We start from the raw sequence: 26,914 nt of genomic DNA, 5'->3' as shown, positions 1-26,914 counted from the left end.
TCACCATCCCATGTGATCTGTGTGGAAAAAGACCATGTCCTCTTGGTGGAAGACATGAGAGAGCTGAACTGAAGTGGAGGAGGTGGTGCAAGAGGGACCTTCCTGCTCAAGGCCCGCCCAGGCAGCGGAATGGAGTGCAGTGCTTGGCTGCAGAAACCCTTTGTCCCTCACCTATATATACACGGACAGTCAAGTTTGTTGCTCTAACGTAAGGCACAGCGTTAATCCTGTATGGCCAGGAAACTGAGTAGACTCCTGTGTAACCCTGTTTGGAACTTTGCCTTCTTAAAATGATTTTTCAAAGATCTCTTTCGAACTAATTTCTGTAGAGTTTAAACGTGTATTTTATCACCTAATGTTGGGTTGTATTTTCTCCCATGTTGGGAACCCTTAATATTTTCAGGACCCGGAAGAAAAGTTGGTAGAAGCAAGCATTCAGTTTTGAATGTTTGGATTTAAAGTATAGTTTCTGATCCATTTCACTTTTTAAATCATGAGTATATTTCAAAGGAGTAACATACTGGCAACAGCTAGACCAAGTGTTCAGTTATAGCAAATCTGCCGTTTACAAATTCTTTAATCATCTGTTATGCAAGGAATTCTCATACACATTTGTCACTTTAAATTACAATGGTACTTTAATAATCACAAGATTTAACACGTAAAAAGATAGCACTAATAAATAACAAAAGTGGAATGCTTATCAAAGTTACGACATAATGTTCAGCTGAGAATCAGTCACTTCAACAGAGTAAAGCTCTAAAGACACCAGACGAACCAATACTTGTTGGAATATGCCATACAACTTTCTTACTGTGGGGATTACAGGGGCAGCCCTGGTTCTGTGTGGTCACAGTTATAGTCAGACAGATTCAGCACAATTGTGTTTCAGACTTAAATTGTTTTTGAGACACGGTCTTGCTCTGTCCCCCAGGCTGGAGGTCAGTGGCACGATCACAGCTCACTGCAGCCTCAATCTCATGGGCTCAAGCAATCCTCCTGCGTAGCTAGAAACACAGGCATGCGCCACTATGCCCAGCTAATTTTTGTATTTTTTTGTAGAGACAGATGTTTCCCAGGCTGGTCTCAAAACTCCTGGCCTCCCAAAGTGTTGGGATTATAGGTGTGAGCCACTGCACTAGGCCCAGACTAAATTTTGAAGTTGTGGATCATCTACATAAGATGTCGAGGATGCCCCTCCTGGAATAAATTAAAACCTGACTGACTTCTAGAATTTCCAGTAGCCAATATGGGTGTTCTTACATTCCTGAAAACAGCAAAATGAAACCTAATAGGTGCTGGTATTCACCTCTGATGTATCAGGTTTACTGTGTGACAAGTCTTAATGCTCCTAGGTTTACATTGTATAGGCAGCAGAGTATTTTTAATGTGTTCAAGTAGAATACGGGGAAAATTAGGATCAAATGAGAATTCATTTCTCTAGTGTCAATAACCCTCAACTCCTCAGGGAACAGTTAAGCCATCAAAACTAAAATAGCTTTATATTCAAATGCTTCCGTAACATGTTAAAGTCACTAAAAACTAAATGTGTAATTTACTTTGTAGAGGTAAGAACACACAGGAATGAACTGACAAACAGAACAAATTATGAAAAATGCTAATCCCCTAAGCATCTGCATGTCCAGCCCTTGTGTCTACTTAATGTAGTCTACCCACCCCACTCCAAAAAAAGGTTCAGATTATATCCCAAAGTGACCTGTTGCTGAATTACTTTCAAATAAGCAAAGTGCTCTGTAGTGTATAAGCTACTCAGGTCTACACATTCTAGAATGATGCACTTCTGTAGTTCTGGCTGTAAAATTTGGAAATCTACTCAGGTTCAGACTCCGTTTAAAACCCTTTCCAATGAACAGAATTTGTGATCCCTGGGTTCAGACAGTACAATTAAAATACCCCAAGAGGTGAAAATTTCATATTTTTAAATAAAAGCCATGGAAGGATTCTTATGGCTAAAAGCTAAATCTGAATTATCCGTGTCTGGCATTGTATAAACATCTTTTTAAGTTCATTTTGCTGGACTTGATTAATGATTTCAGGTTCTGGAGGACTCTTCTGAACTTTTGACACTGCAAAGTTTATCCCATGGGTTAATCCAGCTTGGGTAATACTAGCAACCTGGACCATGGAACTTCGAATCTTGGCAAAGGGAGAGACTGCTCTGCTGCTACTGCTTTCTGAAGGAGAAGGAGTTACATGAAGCCCTGTCTCAAGTTCAAGCATGCTGGAAGCGGAGGTGGGGGTTTTTTGAGATGCAACTGAATGCGCTGGCTCAACTGACAAAAACTGTGGGCCTGTTGCAGAAAGAGAGACATCTAATTGGGATGGCCGAGAAGGTGTCTGTTCTGTTGATTCTGATTGGGTTTCTTCATTTGAAACTTGATTGGTCATTTGATTTCTTTCCTGACTAGCCTGCTGAGACACAGACCTGGTCTCTGATAGGTGGGTCACTTTGTTTTGTGCATCTTGCACAAATCTGTGGCAGTAAATATCCATAGGCTTGGCAAAGCCAGTCAATATGTGTACGTTGCCAGCAGAAGGACTTTTCTTCAAAGGAGACTCCTGGCCTTTTCCAAGCCCACTCCCATGAGCAACAGTAATCTCTGAAGGAGCATGAATGCTACTATCTGTGCTGCTAAGAGACTGGGACCGACTGCCCAATCGAGGCGCTGAGGCAATAATACCACAACTAGGAAGAACGTAATCTATTGGCCCTACACTCTCTAATGAGTTAGCTAGCTGCCTGTCTTCATCAGACTTAGAATTTGTAAGGAATTCATCAGAGTGGTATGAGTCATTATCTGAAGACATGTCCCCATCAGACTCTGCCTGAACCTTATCCATCACTCCTGTGTTTTCCATAGTTTCAAGACTACTATCTGATTTCCAAAGATTTACTTTTAAGTTTGGTTTTAGAAAGTTAACTTTCATTTCAGGTTTGGTAAAGTTTCCTAGCTTTCGGAGGTTGCCAATATTTACATTGGATTTGGTCTGCTTCACTTTTTGATTTAGAGATGAAAATTTGCTCATTAAAAAATTCTTTCCCTGGGCCAAAGAACCTTGGTTTTGAGACCTGATACCAATGATGTCTTCGTGAGGTTTACTGCTCTTCCTACAAATTAGAAGAGAAAAAAAGTTAATTCCCCATGGAATCCAATATGCCAGTTCCAGTTATTAACATAAGTGAAAACAGTTATTCAAATTGGTCCCAACTTCTTGAAAACAGTGCATTGCTAACTGACAGATAACCCTCAGAGTTGACATTAAAACAGTGCTATCCAATAGAAATATATGAAATACATGCATAATTACAATTTTTCTAGCAGCCACATTAGAAAGCAGCAGTGAAATTAACAGTATTTCATTTAACCCAATATATACAAAATATTTCAACATAAAATATTAAAAGATGATTAATATTCCTTTTTGGACTAATTCAATATAGGCAATGTGTAGTGTTCTATAATTACAGCACACCTGAATTCAGCCTAGTCGCATTCTAAAAGGCTTCACAACCACATGTGGTGAGTGGCTACCATTGTGAGCAGTGCGGGTCTAGCACAGCCACCATCTGTACAATCAGCAAAGACATCTCTGACTGTAAATGGGAATCTGCAGCACCTTAACTAAGGTTATCTATACACATCCCAGTGTGGCTCAAATTCAGATAGTGGGGGGAGACAGGAGTAAGACTTCCATTTTCTTATATGTCCTGTGGGTTACCTGATTTTAAAAGATTTGGGACATTTAACAATTAGTGTCTTCTCTCCTTTGGTATCCCTCATGACAGCTATAAATAAGAAAGAAAAGTTGATGCTATTTGCCACAAATGTCTCAGTGTGTGCATTTGTACTGTTGGATCATGCAAGATCACTGATCATGAGCATACTGCAGAAAAATTATGGGTTAAAGTAATTCTTTAACAAAAGCCTGAACAATTTTCTTCCGGCCAAATGGCTCTCTTCACTAGCAGAACGTGGACCACAAAACCTGACAGATGCTCATTAGAAAGAAAAGCCACACTTTTTAAATATGAAATAATCTGTTGATAGGCATTCTTTTTCCAAATTCAAAAGCCTAGTGTTTAAAACATACTATTTTCTCTACAAAGTATTTAGAAAAAATTTCAATGTTTCCTCTCATCAGTTTACTTAGGAGTTAAAAATGTATCACTTGTGGCCGCGTGAGTTGTGTCAAGGATGGCAAAATCCTTGCAGGGCCCTTGCTCTCAGACCGGTTCTCTTGGCAAAATACCACCTACGTAAATACTTGTGGAGACAGTCAGTGTTACTCTGTATCAAAACTTTTAAACACACCTAGAGGGATATCCTAAGCATATTTTAAATGCCATATCACTCAAGATAATGAAACTCTGGGTCTTCAGAGTTTTTCTTGAAACTGAGGATGAGCAATAACCTTTGTATGGCACTGTTAGGGACAAGTGAAATACCCACATCTTTTAATCCAGATTCACAACCTGAGGATGCTATTCTAAAGAAATCATCCTAAACATGAAAAAGTAATACATGACAAAGGTATCTGTCATGACTTCTTTATAAAAGGAAAAAATGCTTAGCAACCAAAATTCTTGGCAATTGAGTTTAATAGCTGTGTGCCAGGTCTGAGTGCGTTATTCAGTTCATGCAATGCACTGACATGGATTTTCTCTCATCTTACAGATAACAAAACTGAAGTAAAGGAGTATGTTTTCCAAGGTTAAAGAGTAATTGATAGAACCAGGAGTCATAGAGTCCATGTTCTGAACCCACACAATACATTTCCAAACTGATCACAGGAGGCATCTATTTAAATGGTAGTTATGAATTCTACAGTAATGTGGAAAATGCATAAAATACAATCTTTGGCAATAAAAGGTTATTAACCTGTATAGGTTAAAAATGTGTACAAGAGGCTGGGTGCAGTGGCTTTACAGAAGAATTCCAATTAACAAGTGTAGAAGGAATGAAAATTAGAAAAATGACCATAGATCATGACAGGAATAATTATTATAGAAAAGATCCACAATGGTTATGAAAATGAATAGTCTTAAGTTTACACAGAAACAATATTTACATAGTCTCAAAGTAATTTCCCCTAAATATTTAGCAATTATAAAGAGGAAAACACAAAGTTTGCAGTGCAGAATCCTGGCAGATGCTACCCCAGCCAAGTAATCAAGCTTAACCTCAACAATACTACACAGGCCATCACGCCCTCCCTCCCCACAGCACGAGGCACTGAGAAGTGCACGTGGCTTCTGCGGTGTCCTTCCTGACCATGCATAACCTCAGCTTCATCAGGAAAGAACACTGGACAAACCTACATGGAGGGATGTTCTACAAAACAGCTGACCAGTACTCTTAAAAAATGTCAAAGTTATGAAAGAAAAGACAAGATTGAGGAAATAACATTAAACTATAGAGACAACTAAATGCAGTGTGGAATCCCAGACTGGATCCTGGAACAGAAAAAGGATGCTAGTGAACACCTAGTGAAATCTGTACTTTGGTTAATCTTACCGTGCCAAGGTTACTTTCTTAAGTTTTGATAAATGGTCTATGGTTATAAGTCGGTAATATAAAGGGAAGCCGAAGGAAGAGTACATGGAAACCCTCTAAACTACCTGTGCAACTCTTCTGTAAGTCTAAAACTTACCTGAAAATTGTATACATGAAGAATGTTGAAAGTATTTTGATCTGCAGAAATTTGATCCTTACCTCTCTAAATACCAACACCTTACCATAATGTGATCTCCTCCCCTTTCCCCCTGCAAATAATTTTAAACAAATAAGACTTTGGATAAGAATGCCTTTATTCTTGAGAGAAGCAGTATACTCACCTCTCAAGTTTCTTCTCAATTATGGGTACATCCGATCCCATGGCTTGCTTGGTGATCTGCAGCATCTCTGCAATGCACTGAAGGGTATCTGCAACCCAAATATAACTGCCTGCCAATTTCTCCATAAACATACTAACAAAAATAGCAGTTCTAACCCATTTAGCGCTGAATGAAATTTGTCGTCGTATAATTAAATACAAATTTATTTGCTTCGATTTATAGAAAACTGCCACCTGTTCACTAGTCTCCCCACTTAATTCACAATGTTCTAAAATTTTAAAAGAACAAAAGCAAAAGAATGAAATCGGGGAATTAAAAGTTTGTTCTAGTTCATGTTTGTTCAAGCACTGTGACAGATGCCGAGACAACAGCCATGAATGAGACAGGCATGATTCCTACCTGCTACAAATGAAAAGAACATGACACGTGAAGAGCCTTGACACCCATACGATCACTGATGGGGCCAAACTCCCTGAGAATCCCCGCTAAAGATTCCCTTGCCCCAGACTAAATAATACATTCAGATAATTTCCCTGGGTTGCTGGAAACAGAGTTGCTATTTCAAGGTCTCATATTCCAAAGCTATTCCCTGGACCCTCTCTTATTCAGTTGGTTATGATATGAAATGTCCCCAATTCCATTTGGGCTTTTAAGAATAAATAGAAAGTTTTCACTGAATACTTTCATCTCTTCCTCTTTTTACCTTTTCCATCCTCTTCAGGATTACGCATTACAGCTCGCAATGTGTGGAAATAGCCACTCGCTTCTTTGTATCTGTAGTGCAGTCGCATGCAGGAGAACTTTGGCTTACCAAAAAGAGTGGGTTCAGGGCCTAAAATCCCAAATGAATACGTATAAAGTTAAATGTTTCACATAACATTTTCTTCTATTATCTTCAAAAGACCCAACACATTTTTCTTCGTAATATAAATGACAGCACACAAAATACAAACTTCTGGTGACCATTTGGTTTGATAAGGCTAGAAGAACTCTTTCAATTTCAATCATTTAAGCTTTCTTGATCCCTGGGGTAATCTTCACAAGGTAAATAATAGAAGGAACACAGTTATTATGATAAGACCATATCTATCACTAACCTATAACGAATAGAAAGGAAGTTCTAAGAAGTAGACAGCTTGGAATATCCCTTTCTGGTTTCTAACAGATGTTATACTGGTCTCCAAATTCCACTGTAAGAAAAGCCGACATTTCTGCCTTAGGATTTCATACCTATTCCCTAGACCTCATCAAAATGCTACTAACAACAAATGGAAAATAATAGTGAAGAAAAGCATTTGTAGGTGAAACTTAAACCAGGTTCTTGCTTAAATAATTTGACCCCCTCTTGGAAACAACAGCATTTGCTTTTTATGACTTGATTAGTATGTTAAAACTTACCTATTTCAATTTTTTCCAGGTTTTCTAGACTTAGTCGTTGATACTGGTTTACTTTATCAACTTCATCATCATAACTAGATAAAGGGAAATGAAGTTAAAAGAGGATTTAAATCAAAAGCATATTTGGCTTGTCAGGGAAGGCATAATAGCTGCAAACTGTTACATACAGTTAACAAAATCTTCCACAGCACATACATTCTGGGGTAAAATGTTAAACATAAGAACTCTGTTAAAAATTAAACAAGAATAACATATATATAGTTCAACAGCTAAGGGAAAATAAGTTTACACATCTAACAGTTAAAAAAAAGCAACTACGGCCAGGCGTGGTGGCTCACACCTGTAATCCCAGCACTTTAGGGGGCCGAGGCGGGTGGATCATGAGGTCAGGAGTTCGAGACCAGCCTGACCAACACGGAGAAACCCCGTCTTTACTAAAAATACAAAATTAGCTGGGCGTCGTGGCAGGCGCCTGTAATCCCAGCTACTCAGGAGGCTGAAGCAGGAGAATCACTCGAACCCAGGAGGAGAATCACTTGAACCTGAGAGGCGGAGGTTGCAGTGAGCAGAGATCATGCCATTGCACTCCAGCCTGGGCAAAAAGAGCGAAACTCCGTCTCAAAAAAAAAAAAAAGCAACTACAAGGTTAAAATATTTTAAGTTTTATAAAAACTCATATAAAATGAAAACAAACCTAAAACCTAACTTACAAGGCAAACACATGCGCGCGCGTGCACACACACACACACACACACACACACAGAGCGAGAGACGGAGGGAGACAGAGATGAAGGGAGGGAGAGAGGGAGAGAAGGAGGGAGAAAGACAGAAAGAGAAACAAACTATGTATTTGGGAACAATACAGCTGTTAAATCTGATATCCAAAATCGAGAATGAAAAATCCATATGATATATGCCAACAGGCATCTGGGCAAATGACTAAAAAACAATAGTTTACACAAAGCCAAAAATAAATTGAATATTTACTTAGTAAATACAAATTAGAACAATTCTGGTAAGGTGTGAGGAAACAAGTGCTTGTATTTTGCTACTAGCACTGTTCATTGAGAGTCTTTCTGGAGATCAATCTGACAACAAACCACAAAAGTCATAATTCATCATACCCTTGTAACCAAAGAAGTGCGCAGGCGCATGCACACACACACACACACACACACACACACACACACGTTATTGCATAAAGACAACTGCATCATTGGTAGTAACAAAAAATTGTAAGTAATTTAATACCTAACAGTGAGGAAAAACTTCACTATAGTAATGCAAACAATGATACGTGGTCATTAGTGATAAAAACGTATGGAATATATCAAAACCTGGGAAATATATAGGAAATAACACCAAATGCCAAAAGAATACACCATAACATAAACACACTAATTTAACTGTAAAATCTTGCCTTCAAACCGATAAAGATAAAAGGAAGTTAGAATGACGTAACAGTTATATAAGGTAAAGGGGTTCAATGAAGTTTCATAAAATACATAACAAAACCATATTCTCACATTTTTTTGTTACAAATTCTAAAAAGAAAATTTACTCAAGTTTAAAAAACAAAATCAAAACCTTTAAATCAATAAGCAACTTACTAGGCCACGTAGTAGGCAGAGTTAGAAAGCAGTAACAGCACATCCACGTCTCTGTGAGTAGCATCAATGAGGCTAAACAAATATGACACAGGAGATTAAGTATTTTCATTTCCATCTGCATTTTTTGCCAAGCATATTTCTAGAGCAGAGCTACTTAGGACAAAAAATTGGCCAGGGGGAGGGAAAAAAAGAAGGTAATCAACGAGTTCTACTGCAGTTAGATGTAATACAATCTAACCATTTGGACAGTCTTTAAAAAACAAGGAAAAGCAGATGTGGGAAGTGAGGGATGGAGCGTAGAGAAAGGCAGCCAAAGGAGGAAGGAGTCCCTCAGGAAATGGGATAATTTGAGGTGGGGGACTGGTGGTATTGGAGGATGATAGAGAAGCAGTTAAGGGAAGAAGAAAGAAATACGTGAGAGTGAGAAGGGAGAAATCACCTAAACTATCTCACATTATCTAATCTTCAAAATAACACACTATACATTCAGGATATCTTTACATTCATGTGGAATGCATCTTTTGAAAGACTTTTACATGAATACAGTATTTATGTGCAAAAATGGAACAAGTCCAAGCTACTTTTGCATTTTTGTCATTATAGATTATTTGGCTTTCAATAAACAAACACTTCCTTATTCCATTTTGCCATATTTATACCCATTCTAAAATCAATGATGAAAATAAGAATTAGAATCCAGGTAGTGTTCATGAACCACGAAACCAAAACTACAGTAAAATGTACATCCTTGTAAAATTACCAATAAGAAAATTCTTAAAGTATAAAATCTACAAATAATTAACAACACAGGCAGAATCTGAATTAAGGTGAAACTTTTAGTCTAATATTAATCTAACAATAATAGCCTTTCCAGCAAAAGAGAGATGTTTCTGCATTCTTATGCTGGTCTCCAAATTCCACTGTAAGAAAGCCGACATTTCTCCCTTGGGATTTCATACCTATTCCCTAGACCTTATCAAAATGCTACTAATAACAAGCAGAAAATAATAGTGGAAAAAAAACATGTATTAAATCTGCGTAAGAATGAGGTCATTGTTTAACAGGTACTGCAGGGAAGGATTTACCATAATCTTAAACTGCAGTTTTTTACATCAGAGACACCCCGTTGTAGCTTGAGTCTAACAGTCTTAATCTAAAACAACAAATTCACCTCAATTTGCACGTACAATAATATATCCAAAAATACAGCAAATGACATAATGAAATGCCAAGACCGGGAACACACAGATCGATTCTAGGAGCCAAAATCTGAGCATTAACCAATTAACCAATGGGAAAAGGAGACCGATCCAGGCAGCTTCATAGAGAATAATACCAAATAACACTGTAAAATGTTAAGTTTTACGCATTGATACTTACGTGCACTCTGAAAATTGTTGCTTGAGCCAAGCCATAAAAATTACGTCACGACACATTTTAATATGAAATAAATTCTACTACTAATTACAGTGTTACTTTCATCCTAGCTCCTATTTTGGCATTAATATTTACATCAGCCAAACATGATCCCCAGTCAAAAACATTATGTCCTTAACAAAAAGCACTTGGCACGCAACAGGCAGTCGGAAAATGTCAACCCTCCCCCCACCCCCAATTTTACTGAAGTCTTAGCTGCAGTAAATATTTAATTCCCTCCCCACCCACCCTTCCCCTTTAAAAAAAAAAAAAAAAAAAAAAAAAAGCACGTTCAATACGAACAAGAAACAAGACAAAAACCCTTTAGGTATTTCCCCACCCCCCACGTCTGCAGCTCTGAAGAAGCTGCTCTATTCGTTTTTGTTTTCCCGCCACTGGGGCAAGCCCTCCTTCCACACTATGAAGACGAAAATTGCCAGCACCACATGAAGCCCGACCACTGCGACAATGGTCGCATAAAAGCCGCTGTCTTCAGGGGACATCAACATCAGACTTTGGAAAAGAAGTAATTTGCAGGAAAAATATAACCCCACAGGAACTTTAACCATAAGCCCTGCAAAAAGGAGAAAAATCTTGAAAGTCATAGCCACAACGCCCTCAGACTTGGGCTCGGCTGCTGCGGCAGTGGCAGCCCGCTGCGCGGTAGGCGGAGGCCTGTGAGAGCGCGGCATCGTCAGTCAGTCCGTCCGTCTGTCCGTCCGTCGATGCCTCGAGGCTCAAACAGCTGCCTGCACCCAACCTCGCGCCTGCAGCGAATGCGGCGAATGCGGCAACTGCGACGCGGCAGTGCCAAGTCACGCCCAGGGGACACGTCTAGCTTCCGGACACCCACTTCCGTCCTCGGCTGGCGGCCAGTGCGCATGCGCGCTCCATCCTGCGCATCCTACGCCTACCAAGGAGGGCACAGACCCCGGCCCGGCGGGGGAGGGGCGCCAGGGTGGCCACTCCCGCGAGAGTTCGCTGGCGCCTTCGCCTTCGTCAGGAACAGTGCCTGCGGCTGGAGGGGGGCGCTGGCGGGCCGGGCGAGGGTACCGCGCCGAGCGTCTGGCCCCTAGGCCATCGCATGCCTAAGAGACAGTGGCTGCCGCGTGCCTGGCCACTCCATTACCACGGCTGGACCGGGCAGTCGACCTGAGCGCACGGAAGCAAGTCGAAGCAAGTTGGGAACACCACTTGGCTTAGCGGAGAGGCGAGGCGGGCCCTGCAGGTCCGTGGTTTCCTCTCCAGTCTCAGAGCCTCTTTCCCGCTGTCGATAGAGTCGGGGGTTTCCTGTGATAACGGGCGGGAAAGGACAAGAAAGGCAGAGAGGTCGGCCCTGGCCACGATGGAGTCTGTCTAAGGTAGCCCGGACAGAGCTGCGCTCAGCCTTGCATGGGAGAAGGGCCAGGACAGGCACGGGCGTGCTGGACAGTTCCCGGTTTCTAGTTCTCTGTATCCGGCGACCAATGCCCTAGGCCGCGACCCCGCAGCCAGGCCTACTTCCCTGCTGGGACTGCGCATTTCCAGACTGCTTGCCTGTTTTTCCACCAGATATTTAAACGCAGCTGGGACTGCAGTGAAGTGAGTGAGGTACTGGTCTCTGGTACAGATTTTAAAGGGTGTCATTAATTTTGTCAACAAGACAATTGGTGCAATATTTTTTAAAATCAAAATTAATGCAAAAATATGATAAATATGATGGACAAAGCATCAAACATTTAAGATAGAATACATCCCTGTAGTTGCATGATCGTACCTCACTCACTTGACCCTAATCCCAACCCTGTTCCCAACAAAACTTTATTTACAAATCAACAACCCAATTAAAAAATTGGCAAAGCGTTTGAATACATGTTTTTCCAACTAAGACACAGAAATAGCCAACAAGTACAAAAAAAAAATCCTTAACATCGTTTGTCATCAGGGAAATGCAAATCAAAACCACAATGAGATACCACTTCACACTAAGTAGGATGACTGCATTTAGAAAAAAAGGAAAATACGTGTTGGCAAAGATTGGAGATATTGGAACCCTCCAAACTGGAATGTACTGAAATACATTGCTGGTGGAAACGTAAAACAGCGTGGCCACTGTAGAAAATAGTTTGGCAGTTTCTCAAAAGTTAAACAGGATTATCAGATAATCTGGCCATTTCCACCCAAAAGAACTATTTAATAGAGACAGGTGTTCAAATGAAAACCTGTACACAAATGTTCATAGCAGCACTACTTACAATGGTTAAAATGTGGAAATAACGCAAATGCCCATCAAGAGAAGAATGAACAAAATGTGGTCTATAATGAAATACTATTCAGCTACAAAAAGGAATGAAGTTCTGACACATGCCACAACATGGATTAACCTGGAAAACATTATGCTAACTGAAAGCAGCCAGTCACAAAAGGCCACGTATTATATTATTCCACTTGAATGAAATGTCTAGAATACGCAAATGCAGAGACGAAGTAGATTAGTGGTTGCTTAGGGATGGTAGTGTGGAGGGTAGGGAAGTGACAGCTAAAAAGTACGGGGCTTCTCTTTGTGGTGATGAAAATGTCCTAAAATTGACCATGGTGATGGCTGCACAACTCTGAATATACTACAAACCACTGAATTATATACTTTAAATAGGTGAATTATATGGTATATGAATTATATGTCTCAATAAAACTGTTTAAACACACACACATACTCCAGGAGTGGATGGTTCAGGCAGGCAGTGAGAGCAAGTCCCCAAGTCTGGGAGCTGAGCCTTCCGCTGCCTGGCTCTCCAGAGACCCGCAACCCCACTTCCACTTCCAGGGCCACCTCTTGTCCTCCACCAGGAGCCTCTGTTCTGGGTCAACATCTCCAGCTGAGCTGATGGACTGTACAGAGGTTCTATAGCAAACTCGGCCCAAGAGCAGGTTTCCAAATCTCTCATCAAGAGAAAGGGAAACAGAGCACCACTAGGAAAATCTTTAAGCCTTGCAGTAAGTGGAAAAAAAATATCGGTGGCAAATTCAAAGAAATCTCAGCAGTATTATTAGCAAGAATCACACCCACAAGACAAAGACGTGCCTGTACAAAGAGGAGTTGCTAAAGAATTCTGTAATCTAGATGGAAACGCAATAGTTACTTTGAAAACTCAAACAGCACATGACATCCGCTGTCCACCAAGAGTAATCCATAATCCACGGAAGAGGAAAATGTAGGAAGAAGGTAACAGTTCTCTATCTGAAAAAGCATCACCTCTAGAAGAAAAGAAAACACTTGAAAACCATTCTGAGAGCCAGCCCCTGCTCCACCTCCTCCAGCTAGCTCCTCCTGTGCCCCAGCCTAAACCCCTAAACCACCTGGCTCTCCAAAAGGGGCTCACAGTGGAGCCAGCCACAGGGAGATTAAGTGCCTTCCATTAGAAAAATACCAAGACTCCTGGTAGGCAGGCCTCATCCTGCTACGCAAGCCAACAAGGAAAACATGACCTGAGAAGCTGCTGGCTCCAAAGCATTGGCTTCACTAGCTCCTACATCCACCTCATCCTGTCCCCAACCTTCAAAGGAACAAGTTTCTAGCAAAACGTTAACCACGGGGACCACCAACAGCAAGGAAAATCTAGCAAGCGGCCAACACCTCAACCATTGTGAGATGCAATCAGTCTGGCATGGTGAGCTTTAGAGGAGATCTTTCCGGAACAGAGTGGAGAGTCTCAAAATTTAGCAGCCATGCCTGTCTCCAAAGAGCAGACCACACAAAAATTCCACAAGTCAGTGACCCTTGTGTCCTGTGTTCTACTTCCTCCTCTTGACAATTAACACGTCATTCCCTCAGACACTCCTGCTGTCCTGGTTAGTGATGGAGCTCCCCTGCCCATCTCTGCCTTAAACCCAAGTCAGCTTCTCTGGACTGAAGAGCCAACAGACAGAACCACTCTGCATCAGACACTGGTTTACACATCAGAGAAGACAACATTTTCACAACCAACAATACATCAGGAAAGACAGCACCTCAGCTAACGATTCCTACATTGATGGGAAAATCTTCAGAATCTTTCAGTGTCCCAAAGGATGAAGATCAAAGGGAATCACTGAGCCAGTGATCTGACGGGTCTATTTTGGATACCAATGACCACAAGGAAGAAGATAAGGATGGCAGTGGAGGCTCTGGCACGTAACACAGGTAAAGAATACTCTCACAATCACTCTTGGCAACTGACCATCTAAGAAAGAATCAGAGGAAAAAACACTGTGTAGCAACATCTGAGCAAGAGAGTCAGGGAATCCGACAACAAATTGGAAGGTAATTGGGAGACTTAGAGGCCCCCAGTGGAAGCTATCCCAAAACAATAAAGAAGTAGAGGGCTGGGCACAGTGGTTCACACCTGTAATCCCAGCACTTTGGGAGGCCGAAGCGGGTGGATCACGAGGTCAGGAGATCGAGACCATCCTGGCTAACCCGGTGAAACGCCATCTCTATTAAAAATACAAAAAATTAGCCGGGCGTGGTGTCAGCTGCCTATAGTCCCAGCTACTCGGGAGGCTGAGGCAGAAGAATGGCGTGAACCCAGGAGGCGGAACTTGCAGTGAGCCGAGATCGCGCCACTGCACTCCAGCCTGGGCGACAGAGCGAGACGCTGTCCAAAAAAAACCAAAAAAAGTAGAAGAAACAAGAAACAAACATACAACTAAAAGGCAAACTCAGCAGAAAGCTCAGCCTGAGACCCACAGTGGGGCAGCTGCAAGCCCTGGACCAGGTTAGCATCTAAAGGCAAAGCAGCAATAAGGATTAAACAAAATGAACTTAAAGGTTTCATTGTCCATCATGCCATGTGAGACTATCTGGGTCATCTTTAGGGGTAGCCCCATGTGCTGAAAACCTGATAACGCACTGAATGAGTGTGTTTCAGCTTCACTTGTCATGAAGGAGTGTGGGCAGCTGCTTTTTGGGGAAGAACTCCTCAGCTGTACAGCCCAAAGGCAGCAATGAGAAACAGGAAGGATGCACTGGCCCTTGCTGTCTAACACGTGTCACTGATGGTAAGTTACGTATGACTGATGATAAGTTACGTGTGACTGATGGTAAGTTATTCTTCATTGGGAACTTTTATTATTTATTTATTTATTTATTTATTTATTTATTTATTTATTTTGAGATGGAGCCTCACTCTGTCACCTAGGTTGGGGTGCAATGGTGTGATCTCGGCTCACTGCAACCTCCGCCTGCCGGGTTCAAGCAATTCACCTGCCTAGGCCTCCCAAGTAGCTGAGACTACAGGCACGCACCACCATGCCCAGCTAATTTTATTTTTAGTAGAGACGAGGTTTCTCCATGTTGGTCAGGCTGGTCTCGAACTCCTGACCTTGTGATCTGCCCGCCTCAGCCTTCCAAAGTGCTGGGATTACAGGCATGAGCCACCGTGCCCAGCACTAGGAACTTTAATTAAAGAAGATGAACAGAAGATACTCACTGGCTCCCTGTTACCGGGAAGTCAAATTTTATAGTGCTGGATTAAAGAAAAATAGGAAATGCATTTACTGGGCACTGGACAGAGGTGGGAGTCAAAAATCAGGAAAAAAAAAAAGAGAAGCATTTCATCATGTTAATGAAGAAAAGAAAACTGAAGCACAATGTCATTTCTGAGGCAGATATTTGGTAGCTGAGAACTTAAAAGATTTGAGACTCTAATCACCCAATGGTGACTTTTTTTAAGAGACAGTGTCTCACTACATTGTCCAGGCTGGTCTTGAACTGCTGGCCTCAAGTGGACCCTCCAAACTCAGCGTCCCCAAGCACTGGGATTACAGGTGTGAGCTACTGTGCCCAGCCAGTGATTTAAAGACCTAATCCTAGAAGACTATTCTTGTTTCACCATAGTGTTTTTTTGAGTTTTTTTGTTTGCTTTGTTTTTTTTTTTTTTGAGACAGGGTCTCACTCTGTCACCCAGGCTGGAGTTCAGTGCTGCAGTCATGGCTCACTGCAGCCTCAAATGCCTGGGCTCTTGAGTTCCTCTCTCCTCAGCCTCCCGAGTAGCTGGGATCATAGCTGTGCACCACAATACCAGGCTAATTTTAAAATTTTTTTGTAGAGATGAGGTCTCAAACTCCTGGACTCAAATGATCCTCTTGCCTTGGCCTCCCAAAGTGCTGGGGTTATAGGTGCAAGCCACCACACCATTATTCATTATTTTTATTAATATAATTGCCAGAAATAAGTATGTTTTTATGAATCTTTGCAAGAGGCTTCTAATGACTCTTAAAGCATCCTTACCCAGACTTTGTTGCAAACTTTAAATAGCAAAGCTATATACACTTTACATTTTCTAATACTCTTCACCCCAGGGTACCAATTTTCCATAAAAATTACAGAATTGGAAAATCAAATCATCAAGTGTAATGTGACCCTACAAAATCGTAGCCAACACTAGAAATAAACCTTTTGGTTTTTCCCAATTTTGATTATCCCAAAGTAGACACAAAAACACTTGACTGAAGAAAGATGATATTGACAATCATGATATTGATACCCTCTTAAAAATCTAAGTGCAGTTAAAACTCAAGGAAAATGCAGGTGTGCTGCCAGCAGTTATTTCTGAATGGGAAGTAAAAGTGCTCTTTTTCTTTTTCTTTTTTTTTTTTGGTGCTATATTAAGTTGGATTGCTGCCACTAAAAAAACAAGTGAAGGACATGAATCAAAATAGCTTTACCAAATGGCTTAAACAAACACAAAAATCTTCTGCTAGGTTGTGTGTGAGGAAAATTCATCTCTTATTTTTAAAGTCCACATATTATATCCATACATAACAGTATTTACTATCAAAGTGAAAAAAATCCATGAGATTAATATCATGGGATGTTTCCCTATGAATCCACAGTCAACGTTTTTTATTCCTTTTAATACATAAATACTATCTTTAATTGTACTTTCAAGCACATTTTATGCCCCTCTTACTAAAAACACACAAAACGTATGAGATAAAATAGAACTAGAGTGCTTTATTCTTAAAGCTTGGGCTACAATTTCCCAAAATGTTTCTGATTTATAATATTAAAGATTATGATTTTAGATTTCAGCCTAAAGGCAAGCATTCAATCTAGTGGATAAATTTAGATCCCACTATTCATTGATATTTTGAAGAACCACTTGAAACTGGGTTTTGTTTAAAAAAAAAAAAAAGAATATTAGTTGACCTATTTATTTTATAAAAGGCCAGGACCACTTTATAACCAATAAAAATACCCAGCCTCATTACACCTCTTGTTGCACTCACTTATGTGCATTAATACAATAAACCTAGATTCTAGGGCAGGGAGTGGGGAACCCACAGCCAGCTGCAGGCTGTAGTTTGGCAATTTGAATTTTGTTTAATCAAATACAGCACTAAAATATTTTTCTTCATTACCAAGTTTTTAGAACCCCCTTAATTTTGCATCCAAGGCAAGTGCCTCAGTCAGCTTGCCTCACTACCAGCTCATAGAGGAAATAGTCACGCGCCATGCATCCATGCCCACAGCTTTAGGGACAACTGCCAGTGTTAATCATGACAACTTCCCAACATCGGTTAAGCAAGCTGGTCACCTGGACACCACTCCAACTCACCTAGGGTCACAGTCAATGAGGGCCCAGCCCCCATGGAACTTCTCATCATCAGGCAGTAGTAACTTCATGTAACTTTGTAAGAGCTGGCTAATTAGTTCCTGGTGGCTTCTCTGATTTTCCTTATGCAAAGCTTCATGTTCTTTCTCCTTGGTAAATATGGAATAAAGATCTTCTGTCACTGGAATGCCTTGCATCAAATCTAGGGTGGAATTGTTAATATCTATCATCATTTTAGTTTACTAATATATTTTTAAAAAACAAAAGAGAGTGTAAGACCTAAAACTGTAAAGCTCTTGGAAGAAAACACAAGCATAAATCTTTGTAACCTTGGATTAGGCATGATTTTTAAGATATGACACTAAAATCATAAGCAATAAAAGAAGAAAAAACAGACAAACTGGACATCATAAAAATTAAAAACTGTGTTTCAAAGGGCACCATCACAAAAGTGAAAAGATAACCCCTAGAACAGGAGAAAATATTTACAATTCATCTAGCTGGTATAAATCAATAATAAAAAGATAAGCCAATTGTAAAATGAGCAAAGATCTGAACAGACAAGCTAACTTCCTCTTGGTGGGGCATGCGGCACAGCCTTAATAAATCATTATAATCCCATTCCCTATGGAGTTATTCCTCCCTATCTCATTGTCTCATGGGACAATGACACTCGAGGAGGCTTCAGCGAAAGAAGATCTGCCAACCACTGGCCCTACACAGGAAAGAGACAAGCACAGATTGCTACTGGCTTCTATCTCTCAACCTTGAAGATCTCTCAGCCAGCTTCAGGATCTGGATGCAGCTGATGCTGTGGATGGCTGAACTGAGAGGACAGAACTGAGGTCCTCAGTGATATAACTGAGTAGCTAGGTCAACCAATGGAAGCAAGATATCTTCTTTTTTCCTTGAATATCAACTGCTAAAATCCAATTCTGTAGTCACAGCATGCACCCTCCATGTCTGGCAAATAAGTCAAACATCTTCACATCAGACTTCTCAAATTCCTAAGTGGCCTGTGTCTAGGCCCTACTAGTCTGATGTGTGCACTAAATAATCAGGTGAAGAAATAAGATTTCAAAAAGACCCTCAGGGACCACAGGTCAGCTATGTTACATTTGGTTCTAATCCAGAACACTCTGCATTTACTTTAATCCTATACAGTAACATCTTCATGAGTATTAAATTTTTAAAATGTCAATGCATACATTCTACTGGGCAATCTATCCTTCCATTTCCTCTTCCAAAAAAATGATGAGTTGGTTAGGGTAATCTCTAAATCTGGTACCCTAATATTCTGATAAACCATGCTTATGGAAAAGGCTGGTATATTTGTCCACAGCAAGAACACAGAACAAATAATATACAGGAAAAAATAATCTGGTTACATTGCTCAGCCTTGAGTAATGAGAAAACAAACGGAATATGAAGTTTTTAATTGTTGAGGTTTTAGGGCACCTTATTCCACACTCCAGGAGCTTCAAACCCTGCTTTCTATTACCTGAGTAATAAACTGACAAATATGCATGGAAAATAGATGGTTTCTTTTGTTGCTCCAGCCAAAAATATTTGTCAAATTCTAATCTTGTAAAAATTTGAATTTGATATATTGGGTAAGATGCTCAATACAGAAACACAAGTATATTACAAAATATGGATTATGTTAATGAAGCTGGTTTCTGTAAAATATTAGTCACAGAAGACATAAATTTTGAGGAAAGAAAAGCTTTTCTGCTTCTTACCTATAACAGCTTGCCTATAAGCATCCTTAAATCGGTTGAGGTAATATCTGTTTGCTGAGTTCACTCCATCTTTCATAACTCCTGCTAACTTCCTTTCTCCTGTCCTTGTAAAGTCACCCTGTCAAACAAAAACTGATTTTGACATCTTATTTAAACACAAGAATGCCCCCAAAATAAATTGTGGGCTTTCAGTTCAAGTCTAGAATTCTACAGGCTTTTATAATTTCCAAGGTCTGACTTCTATAATTTTCAAATAGTATAGTTAAATTAAAATATCTACTAGTATTCTACCCTGATCTAAGCTTGTCAAATGCTATTTGTGGCATCAAGTCTTCACAGTTAGATGGTGCTTTAGGGTAAAGCCATTCTTGGCAATTTGTAGAATTTCTAGAATTTACAGGTCAAAACAAATTATATGACAAACACCAAAACAATAAAAATTATTTACATCTCAAACTGGTGTAATATTCAAAAACCGAGTTTCTGACATGGGAAAATGTGGCTAGTTCCCTAGAGTTGATCACAATGGGCTTTCAGCCTGGGTGTGCAGATGAGCAGCTCTACACAGGGAGGAAAAGCAGGGGTTTCCTTACCTTGCTGCACATCACCAGCACCTGTAGAACAACCCAGTGACAACTTAAACTGTTTTGTTTCTCTTGCGCTTTTCACAACAAAGATGTCAGAGCAAGTCCCTAGAGAAGTGGTGACTTAAACTTAAGGCAAGGAAGGTGTAGTCTCTTTTTCCCCATCCCATCCCCTCTATTTCTCTCCAAGGCAATCTCAGAAATCTCAGTCCAAAAACCGACAATTTAGGAAGAACATGCTGCCAATTAGGTCAGTCTCAGGGAATATTAGTAGAGCAACAAGTCTCTATTACAGAAAAAAGGTATAATACTCATCCCGAAGAAGTTTAAAATCAAGGGGAAAAAAAGAGAAGTATTTCTCTTTAATCACTAACTTGTACCAGGCTTTTTTTTTTTTTTTTTTTTTGAGACAGAGTCTTGCTCTGTCGCCCAGGCTGGAGTGCAATGGCACAATCTCGGCTCACTGCAACCTCTGCCTCCCGGGTTCAAGTGATTCTCACACCTCAGCCATCTGAGTAGCTGGGATTACAGGCGCACGCCACCATGCCCAGCTAATTTTTATATTTTTGTAGAGACAGGGTTTCACCTTGTTGGCCAGGCTGGTCTTGAACGCCTGACCTCAGGTGATCCACCTGCCTCAGCCTCCTAAAGTGCTGGGATTACAGGGTTGAGCCACTGTACCTGGTCTTTACCAGGACTTCCAAAGTTTACTTTCTGTAATTAATAAAAAGCTTTTGATATTTATCACTCAATGCAAAAGAAGGACTGATGCTTGTTAAGTCCTTGATGGTACAATCTGTGTAAGAAGTACCTTGAGATGAACTAGAACCTTGAAGAATGATTAACATAAACCTAATTTAAACAAATTCTAACACTTCCTACTGCCACAGAGGACAACGCCCTCAGACTGAGTAATTTATTTACTAGAGAATATATTTTATATTTAACTTAATATTCTGTGAGGACTAGCTCTATAGGATCTTCAAAGGACTTTACTTTTAACAGTAACTAAAACATTTCTTCCGCATTTATGTGTGTCAGAGAATATTCTAAGCCCTTACATGCATTGACTCATATGATCCCATAACAGTCTTTTGAAATAGGTCTAGTATAATTCCTGTGTGACAAATGAGAGTGGTTAAGTGACTTGCCCAAGGTCACAGCTAGTTAAGAAGCAGGGTTGGGATTCAAACTCAAAGATGAAGTATGACACTGGTGGCCAAAACCTGCCAGCAGACATGCTCTGTTTTGTCAGTTTTGAAAACCAACCATTTCATATAAAATTCTGGATTTCCAGAATCCCTTGAAAAACTGGAGGGTCTGGCAACATAGGCCCCTCCAGAGAGAGCACACACTCCTCCTCAGGCCCACACAGCCCCCTCTCCCTCTGATGTAATGTGTGGCCTGCTTGAGTCACATTACCTGGCCCTGCCTTAGCCAACCGTTTCAGAAAAGAGTCAACTACACACATCTGCAATCTGGAACCCGCACACATTTCTGTGGTTTTAAACCATAGTCTAAGCTGTGTCCTACATAATGACCCACAGATGCTTCCTGCAAGTATTTACCTTCAGAGCAGCTGTCCCAGCATACTGTCTGCTAATGGAGTCACCATTATTGGCCCACATTATCTGGTAGATGCGATTACATTTCACAGGTAATGGCTGTTCCGGGGGCATCACACCTAATTTTTTCAGCTAAAATGAACACATTGGTGGATTAACTGTATACGGGCCAGGAAACCATAGCAAAAAATGTGTACTGCAGAAAAAGGAAACATATTCATATACAATTTAGGACCCTTAAATAAGAGAAATGGTCTTTTCAGACTCATTTTTAATAAAGTAGTGCTTGAAAGATGGCTTTATAAATTGCTACAAGTTGAATAAATATAATGAAATATTTATACTGTTTTGGTACAATTTTTAATGTGCAGGATCATACTATTATATTTTGTCTTTGTTTTAAATTTGCCTATGAAGTGAAACTGAATATCAAAAAAGCACACAGAAACAATACTAATAGTGGCAGAATAGTTAAGTGCCTAGTAAGTGTTAACTCTGTGCCAAGGCTAGGGTTCTAAGAGCTTTTTTACAGTTTTTTCACATTCACTAGTCCTAACAACACTATGTAATCGATACTGTTATTACCTACATTTTACAAATTATGAGACTGAGGTTTGGAAAGGTTAAGTTATTTGTACAGAGTCAAAACCTTGTATGTGGTAGAGCCAGGGCTTAAACTCAAACCTGGCTGCTTAAACACTGTACATAAGATAAACAGATTCGTGTCCTCAAAGTACAGTCACAAGGTTATTTTATGTATTTTATTTTTTTATTTTTATTTTTATTTTGAAGATAGAGTGTTACTCTATCTCCCAAGCTAGAGTGCAGTGGCACAATCTGGGCTCACTACAACCTCCGCTTCCTGGGTTCAAGTGATTTTCATGCCTTAGCCTCCCGAGTAGCGGGGATTACAGATGACTGCCACCACGCCCAGCTAGTAGGGACGGGATTTTAGTAGACAGGGGGTCTTGCCATTTTGACCAGGCTGGTCTCAAACTCCTGACCTCAAGTGATCCACCCACCTCAGCCTCCCAAAGTGCTTGGATTATAGGCATGAGCCACTGCGCCCAGCCTACACACCACATTTCTGCTTGGCCTGCTGGATCTGCCAATAGGAGGCACTCAAGGAGGCCCATGAGACAGGAGGAAGAAAAATACACAGGCTCCTTCACCTGTGTTCCTCCCGCCAGCAGCTCCCTCCCCAACAGCCTGGGCAACAGAGCAAGACTGCATCTCAAAAAAAAAAAAGAAATGCAGTATCAAGACTCCCAGCCCCAAACACAGAAGGGTGGGCTTGGAGGTGAGAGGGAAAAGGTAAATGACCACACAATGCCACCCAATGGACTTTAAAATGTTGGCCGTCACATTTTTGAAACGAGTGATTAAGAAAATCTCACTTTATTTAACTGATTTTCAGTGCAGGTTGTGCTTTCCAGATTTTAATGCAACAAGGGTGTTTGTATGTTGTAAATGTTGTATAGAATATTTGACATTTGAAAAATATTTAGCTATTTGCTTACTCATGGAAAAAAAAGCATTTCGAAATGAATATCTGCAATCCAACAGACTCCAAATTACCTGCTGTTCCATGACCACTCTCGCGATGGCAGCTTGGACCACGTTGGTGCGATCCAGGCAGTCCATACAATTAACACGAAAAATCCCTTCCTGCTTACATATTACCCCAGCTTCATCAACCCTTTTTAAAAATAATACAGAATTATTTTACAATATAAAATAATAGGGTTTTCAAAAGACAAAATTCTTTAAAGTATATCAATAAAACAGCAGCACTGGCTGTAATTTGCTTGGTGTATCTTTATATGCTATGCATTATTGAGTCATTTATAGACATCATTGTTAATTTACACAATAACATAGCAAGGAAGATATTATCCTCATCTTAAGGAAAAAAAAAAACTGGGGTGCAGAGAGACTTGCCTGCCCCAAGTCCTATAACTACTAGGCAGAGCTGACATCATCCCAAGTTATGTTTTCCTACATGTAAAAAAACAGAAGGCACTTTAAAACACCGTTGTTCCTTTAAAGTAGAAATGCATCTAAACTCTCCAAAACAGACGAAGTTATTTTACCCCCCAGTGAGGAGGCACACAGCATGGCTTGCTCATCTAATTTCTCTGGCCACCGTGTAGTCTTAACATCTAATCAAATGTTCTCTTCTGTCCTTTAAGCCAATTTAAACCTCCTGTACTCAGAATCATTTTCCATCTCTGATAATTTTGAAATGCCTGAAAACTGAGATAAAGTACCTCTAAGACTTCCTTCCTGTGTTAGGAACAGTGAGAAAGAAAGAGGAGAAAGAGAAAATGTGGACCGTGGGGCATGAGAAGGAATAAATTCATGTCCTTAAAGAACAGTCAGAGCGTTTCACTTCATTTGGCCTGACCATTTCACACCCTCTCCCTGTTCAAAGCTAACACCACCTGCTTAAGGGTCAGCAACATTCTCTTGAAAAGAATAGGAACTGGGAAGCAAAACGAACAAAAAAAAATGCTGTCTCTGCTTGCTGCTATCAGTTTAATGCTCAGTGGTACTATTTTACAGATCCCAGAGTCTGTAAAAAGGAGTTCTTGTAAAATACTTACCAACACCACTTCATATCAAGAATAATGTCATAAATGGCATCTGTTAGTGTCTGAACATTCTCAAACTTCATTCCTCGGCTAAAATCCATGCCAAAAGAAAGAAAAAATCTTTAATTTAATCATAGATTTTTTTTAAACTTAAGATATGCTATTTAATGTAGCTTCGAAAAATTAAAAAGAATTGTTGCTGTACATATATGAGGTTAATACTACTATATATTATATGGGCAATTAGGTAAATGTTTATAGCTAATCTGCATTGTGAAATAAAGCATACTTAAAAACACATTAAAACATACTACAGACATCAGAAGCTTCTTTCCCCACCAAATTTCAATACTTAGGTAAATTAACCTAAGTTAGAACCAGGATTATGGCAAAAGAACCTTGCTGTCAGAATACACACGTTAAAGGCACCATCAGAATGATTCACTGGGCCGGGCACATTGGCTCATGCCTGTAATCCCAGCACTTTGGGAGGCCAAGGTGGGCGGATGACTTGAGGTCAGGAGTTTGAGACCAGCCTGGCCAACATGGTGAAACCCCATCTCTATCAAAAAATACAGAAGTTAGCCGGGCATGGTGGAGCGTGCCGTAGTCCCAGCTACTCGGGAGGCTGAGGCAGGAGAATCCCTTGAACCCAGAAAGTGGAGGTTGCAGTGAGCCCAGATCACACCACCGCACTCCACTTCAGCCTGGGCGACAGAGTGAGACCTGTCTTTAAAAAAAAAAAAAAAAAAAAAAAAAAGATGCCCTCATTGTTGTTGTTTTCCTCTAGTGAAGTTTACCCATCGAGAAAGAAGTATCACTACCAGACATGAAGAGGAGCCAGCAAGATACCCTTAAGGAAATTCTATTACTTCTGCTAGGCTCAGACCCAAGCAGAAAGGCAATGCCATCAGTTCTTTAGCTGGTGTGATCAAAGCAAAAAGGGAACTCTACATCTCCAAGATCTTCTGGAACAGAACGACTGTAAATATTTTGGAAACAACTCAAAATTTTAGCCAAAATAATGCCCACATGAAAATTAAAACAAAGTAAATGAATGATACCCTTTTTCTTTCCAACAATGAGAAGAAATTTTTATTCCCAGCAAAGAAGAGAAACTAAGGTCCCTGTGGCAGCATCTACCAAAAACACTGCAATTGATCAACACTATTCTCCGAAAGCCATCTTACCAGTGCTCATGGAAGTCAAACGACACGTAAGTGAGGTGTGAGTTGTTGAAAAGCAACACTTGCTTCAGGTAAGCATCGCCAATAATCTTCTCTCTTCCTGCCTGGTCTACCAAGTTAATAATAACCTATAAGAGCAAAGAAACAGAAAAAATTTAGTTAGATGTTAGAATCACAATGTGGTTTAAAATTTAATTAGATGTTAGAATCACAGTGTGGTTTTTAATAATTTGGAATTATGTGTTAGAAATATTTTATAGCCATACTTAGAAATTAATCCACGCAAACATCAATTTTTTTCTATAAAATTTTCATTTGTTACATACATTTAAGTTTGTGAGAATTGACATCAATGACATTAATAGCTTTTCTATATATTTGCAATAACCAATTAGAATGAAATAATGAAAACAAGGTCCTTTGTAACAGCAAATATTTTAGATATCTAGATTTAAAAAGAAATAAAGAAAGCCTAAATACTGAACATGATAAAATGCTGCTGAAGTACATAAAGCATATGATAGAAAACCTGAATAAACAGAAACATATACCATGTTACTAGGCAGCAAGATTCAACATTGTAAAGATTTCAAGTCTCCCCCAATTAATCTATACACTCAACCATCCCAATCAAAATTCAATCAGGATCTGTTAATGAACTTAACAACTCAAAAGTTCATCTGGAAGAGTAAATATGTGGAAAAAATTTGGAAGCTAATAATAAAAAAGGGACTTGTCCCATTGGAAAGCAAAACATACTCTAAATCTGTAGCAATTAAAACTGTCATACTAGCGTAGAAATAGCTAAGTGACTCAACAGAACAGGAATGGTGGCCCAGAAGCAGACCTATGTAAACACTGAAGAATCTAAGCTATGCTCATGATACCACTGTGGGGCAAATATGGACTAGTCTATAAATGATACTGGGATGTCTATGTGTGGGGTAAGGAGAAACTTACATTAGCTCCCTACATCTCATTAATTATACACAAATAAATTCTAGATGCATTAAGAATCTAAATAGTTTTTCTAATGATAATAGAGCTAGAAGAAAACTTAGAATAATGCTTCTATAAATGTAAGTTGGAGCATGACTTTCTAAGCATAACTTTAAAAAATTTTAAGCCTGTGTACCAAATGACAGTATAAGCAAAGGTAAGAAAGCAAAGTGCTACCTAGGAGAATATACCTGCAACATAAAAACCAATAATGCATAAAGAGTCCTAAATCCAATACGGAAAAAAATGGTAAAGGATACAGAGAAAATCCACATGAAAAAAATATACAAATAGCTAATAAACATGAGACTACAATTTCTGAACCTATACTCAATGAAGAGATGACAACTTTAATACTCAAAAGAAATGCAATTTAAAACAGAAAATG

General features: G+C 39.8%; 1 protein-coding gene across 7 annotated transcripts in view; it reads right to left on the bottom strand.

The window, feature by feature from the left end:
- Positions 1-611: 611 nt before the first annotated feature.
- The window catches only part of INPP5F (inositol polyphosphate-5-phosphatase F), a 103,500-nt gene continuing 77,197 nt past the window's right edge, over positions 612-26,914 (bottom strand). For 6 of the 7 annotated variants that reach the window (XM_508074.8, XM_016919492.4, XM_054660535.2 and 3 more), the window contains 11 exons: positions 25,531-25,655; positions 24,353-24,430; positions 23,325-23,445; positions 21,750-21,878; positions 19,598-19,715; positions 17,859-18,057; positions 8,866-8,937; positions 7,256-7,329; positions 6,561-6,689; positions 5,858-5,945; positions 612-3,130 (listed from right to left, as the gene is read on the bottom strand). In XM_508074.8, the coding sequence (XP_508074.2) occupies positions 1,978-3,130; positions 5,858-5,945; positions 6,561-6,689; positions 7,256-7,329; positions 8,866-8,937; positions 17,859-18,057; positions 19,598-19,715; positions 21,750-21,878; positions 23,325-23,445; positions 24,353-24,430; positions 25,531-25,655 (2,286 nt within the window). In that variant the 3' untranslated portion in view covers positions 612-1,977. Of the gene's footprint in view, positions 3,131-5,857; positions 5,946-6,560; positions 6,690-7,255; positions 7,330-8,865; positions 8,938-10,245; positions 10,847-17,858; positions 18,058-19,597; positions 19,716-21,749; positions 21,879-23,324; positions 23,446-24,352; positions 24,431-25,530; positions 25,656-26,914 lie in introns of those variants that run through there. The other variant, XM_003312788.7, reaches the window with a different exon arrangement.

The sequence above is a fragment of the Pan troglodytes genome, chromosome 8 (assembly GCF_028858775.2).
Source record: "Pan troglodytes isolate AG18354 chromosome 8, NHGRI_mPanTro3-v2.0_pri, whole genome shotgun sequence".
Taxonomy (NCBI): domain Eukaryota; kingdom Metazoa; phylum Chordata; class Mammalia; order Primates; family Hominidae; genus Pan; species Pan troglodytes.
This window is presented reverse-complemented; position numbering and strand designations above follow the sequence as displayed.